The sequence below is a fragment of the Stigmatopora nigra genome, chromosome 10, assembly GCF_051989575.1.
Source record: "Stigmatopora nigra isolate UIUO_SnigA chromosome 10, RoL_Snig_1.1, whole genome shotgun sequence".
Classification (NCBI taxonomy): Eukaryota; Metazoa; Chordata; class Actinopteri; order Syngnathiformes; family Syngnathidae; genus Stigmatopora; species Stigmatopora nigra.
Window position 1 is genome coordinate 11013084 of NC_135517.1, and position 3736 is coordinate 11016819.

The 3736-nt window shown below is 38.4% G+C and overlaps 1 protein-coding gene across 1 annotated transcript; it reads right to left on the reverse strand.

Annotated features, from left to right (window-relative positions):
- Positions 1–1665: 1665 nt before the first annotated feature.
- rplp2a (ribosomal protein, large P2a) lies at positions 1666–3207 on the reverse strand. The gene is made up of 5 exons (XM_077726388.1): positions 3063–3207; positions 2177–2300; positions 2046–2094; positions 1880–1975; positions 1666–1792 (listed from the first exon to the last, which is right to left on the reverse strand). The coding sequence occupies exons 2-5, from the start codon at positions 2297–2299 to the stop codon at positions 1716–1718; spliced, it is 345 nt and encodes a 114-aa protein (XP_077582514.1). The 5' UTR covers position 2300; positions 3063–3207; the 3' UTR covers positions 1666–1715.
- Between the last annotated feature and the right edge of the window lie 529 nt (positions 3208–3736).

The window sequence follows — 3736 nt, forward strand, 5'->3', positions numbered from 1 at the left end:
TTTTGTGTGGTCTGCCATAATAAATCTTGTGCATTAAGTTGGGTTTTTGCTAAAGTAAAATTTTGAAATCAGAGAATATTGACTATACAAATACAAATTACATTTAAAAATTGCTTTTGACCATCTGTTTTATGCAAAACAAAAATATTAAGTGGCTCAAAAAAACAGGAGTAGATATATTTTGAAATCAACTATATTGAAAGATGTCTATATATTTTTTAACAAATCATTTAGTCAATCTAGGCTGCACTAGTCAAGCCTTGTTTACCTTCATTGAAGCTGATTGAGTGTCAAAATGGAATGGACATATACTGCTGTCAATGACACTCAAATGAGTTCAATATTTATACGTCTTTGCCTAAATAATGCCCTGTAGTAAACCAAAATTATATAACGTGGCTTGTGACAAAACTAAGTTTGACACCGCTAGCCTATGTTAAGCATAGCAAGCAAATAAGTGGAAAGACAACAAGCGCCACACCTTTTTGCCAACTTCTGACTTGTTGGAACAACATTGTGGAAATTGTAAAACACGCCACGGAAATACCAACGTGTACAAATCCTTAGGAACATTCAGCGCCAAATTATGTCATGCTGCACGCCACCTTGCTCAATGCAAATGTGTTATTAACAGATGGAATGTGGCAGCCTGTCAGCAGCCAGGTCGGAGCGTGCATTGATGTATCCCAACTGAGGAACAGGTTCCCCCTGCAGATGGGCAAGGAGCGCCTTTACGTCCCAATGAGGTGAGTGACCTAAATGACCTCTGGCTCTTTTTTGGTCAACACTCTAAGACCCTTTGGTGGGACTTGAGAAGCTATTTCTAGTTGGTACTTTATCTTAATGTAGTAGTATCAGTTTTCAAACTGCCAGTTTTAATTGCCCCGCAGCAAATTATGAAAATATCATTGCATGAGGCCCACAGAAGCAGCTTCAATTCAGCCTACATTATGTTGCATTTCTCAGGTTTAACACTAAATGGCGTTAGTCACTTAAACACGTTATTCCGTTCAGTTTTTTATGACCACCTGCCACTACACCAAAAAAGCAAACCATCAGATATACTACCAAGCCTCAAATCAGCAGGGACAATGTAAACATAAATTAACAGCACTGTATTTAGCTAGTACCTACTGTCATTGGTTAAAAAAAAACAAATGACATTTCTTGAGACTTCAGTGAAAGAGGAAGTGTGCAGGAAAAAAATGCCTTGTGGTTGGAGATTTGCAGAGTGGCGCAACTTCCTATTAGGAAAAACAAAGGTTCTTCTGAGAAATATATAATTAGGTGAATCATAATGCAACCCAGTACATTAAAATTTGACATGATGCATTTCTATTATTACACATTTGCAAATGCAATGAAGGTTGACTCGCCGAAGCCTCAAATTTCAGTCATGTGCTGAAAAGGTCTTAAAATAACCGACCAGCGTCACCAACTAGTCAACTTTCCTTAATTAAATATATTACATGCAGTCAGCCAAGGCTCAAATGATAAAAACCCTATCTTGTGGCTTGGTAGACATCTCAAATGCGGTGCTATTCTGCCTCTCATAGGTCAGTCCTGGTACTGTAAAAAGCCATGCAAGTGGGGTGTGTCTGTTTTGAGCAATGTGTGTAGCAGATAAGACTAATAGTTGTAAATAAAAAGAGGGCAAAGACAGTATTCTGTGTAAACCTTTTACATTTTTATTGCTTTTTCAAAAGAAACGCATATTAATCGAAGAGTCCGAAGCCCATGTCTTCATCCGACTCTTCCGATTCTTCTTTCTTCTCCTCCTTTTTCTCTTCCGCTGTAAAACAAAGGTGAAGAATAAGACCTATAATACTTCCTATAATACTTCAAAGTATAAACGAGTAGTGCGGTAAGGTGTACATACCAGCAGCAGGCGCAGCCCCGGCGCTGGCGGCACCGCCTGAGGCAGCAGGAGCCGCCACAGCGCCACCCGCCGGTACGGAGGACAACTTAGCGAGACCTACAAGAGAAATATGAATATGTAACATTTCTTAGTAAAGCATTTGTGTATTTATTTGCTAAACATTTACCTGAATTCATGACTTCATTGATGTTTTTCCCTTGCAGCTCACTTATGACCTGCAAAGAAATACAGCCGAGGTTAGAAAAGCATGTAAAATTACAGATTTTGCTAGAATTAGACTGCAAACTAATCACAAACCTTGCTTAAACGTCCGTCATCGGCCTCGATCCCTACGCTGCCCAAAATGGCCTTGATGTCTTTGGCCGAGGGGCTGCTGTTGCCACCGAGCACCGCCAACAGGTAAGCGGCCACGTAACGCATTCTGTGGACACAATTTAGTTATCATACTGTTTGGAATATTTGTATTTCAAGGTTCAACATAGTATTGAATGGAGTAAAAGATGAAATTCCCAATTGAAAGGATAGGAGCAGCTTTTCCACGTTTTCTGCTTTAAGGTACCATTTCAGGTGAATAGTTACAAATACATAGTATTTTGGAATTCAATTTTTACACCAATCATCAGGAAATTGACATCAGACGCAACTTCCCATTTTAGAAAGCACAATTTATTACTGTCAATATTCACATTACCCCCAAGACATTAATCGCCTTTGATAGGTAACAATTTTGATGTGAAATATACCAAATAAATAACTATTTGACAGATTATGCTCCATCTGGCTCTTGAAAGGTGTTGTAGTATAGTCTCTTGATTTGAATCATGATGATGGACATTTTGACGAACAAGTTAGCCTGGATAGGCAGGTTAGCAAGCGCCTAAAGACATCAGTATTCATAACATAAGAATAAAAAGACAAGCAGATAGGAAGATACGATTTAACGTTTAGGGGAAACGCAGTAACCGGGTTTCGTAGTAGAAAAAAACAGGTCAACATGTAAGCCATAAGAAAGGCAGCATGGCGGCTGAATCTCTTCCCTTGTCCTCCGTTAAAGACACAATAAAGCGAAGATCGTATGTCGGTAAACTCTATTTATCAAACATGACGAAAGGGACACTTTTATTGTACTATAGCGTTATGCATAGCAAGGGGAAACAAGCCAAATATTGGGGATTTTACTTACTTTAAGTCTAAATAGACACGAAACGTCGGTCACGCTCGGAAATCCGAAAGAGAGAGGGAAGAGGGGGCGTGTCTGAAATATGTAAGTACGCAAAACCCTTCAATTGGTCCGTTCAGTTGACAATCGTGTACGTCATACTGTCAATGCCCATCACTTCCGGGTTGGAAGAAAGAAAACACGCATGCGCTGGTACACGCAGGTAATTGCGGTGCGCACATGTTAACTAATAAGAATTGTTATTTTTATATTCTTGTAAGTCCTTTTTTCACCATACAACAATAGCGATCTATTCCTCATTGAGTATGTTTGTTGTTGTTGTCACTAAGGTATAAAAATGGATATTTGATTAGTCATACTTGTACAGACAATTTAATTCATTGCAGACTGGTATGTATTGAGCGTATAATTTTGAAATAATAGTTTTTTGGAGTGTATATCAATTTTTATTTAATAAGAGTGACAGTTACTTTCGTCATTATACTGTCATACATTGCAGATGCGTCTAAAGTATTGTTACACTACTGATGAGGAGATAGATACCTGTGCAAACAATGTCTCAACATTTATATCCCATAATTTTTCTTGGGTTAAATTAATGCCATTATTACTCCAAGTTTATTGCTCTTGTTGTTGAAACGTCAAAGTTGACTTCTTATTGTTTACAGGCTAGAAGA

Excerpts from the sequence above, each read along its gene's own strand:
- rplp2a (XM_077726388.1), bottom strand. The coding sequence starts at position 2,299 with ATGCGTTACGTGGCCGCTTACCTGTTGGCGGTGCTCGGTGGCAACAGC. Across the intron at positions 1,976-2,045 it reads CAATGAAGTCATGAATTCAG|GTCTCGCTAAGTTGTCCTCC; the intron begins GTAAATGTTTAG and ends TTTCTCTTGTAG. Across the intron at positions 1,793-1,879 it reads CGGGGCTGCGCCTGCTGCTG|CGGAAGAGAAAAAGGAGGAG; the intron begins GTATGTACACCT and ends TTTGTTTTACAG.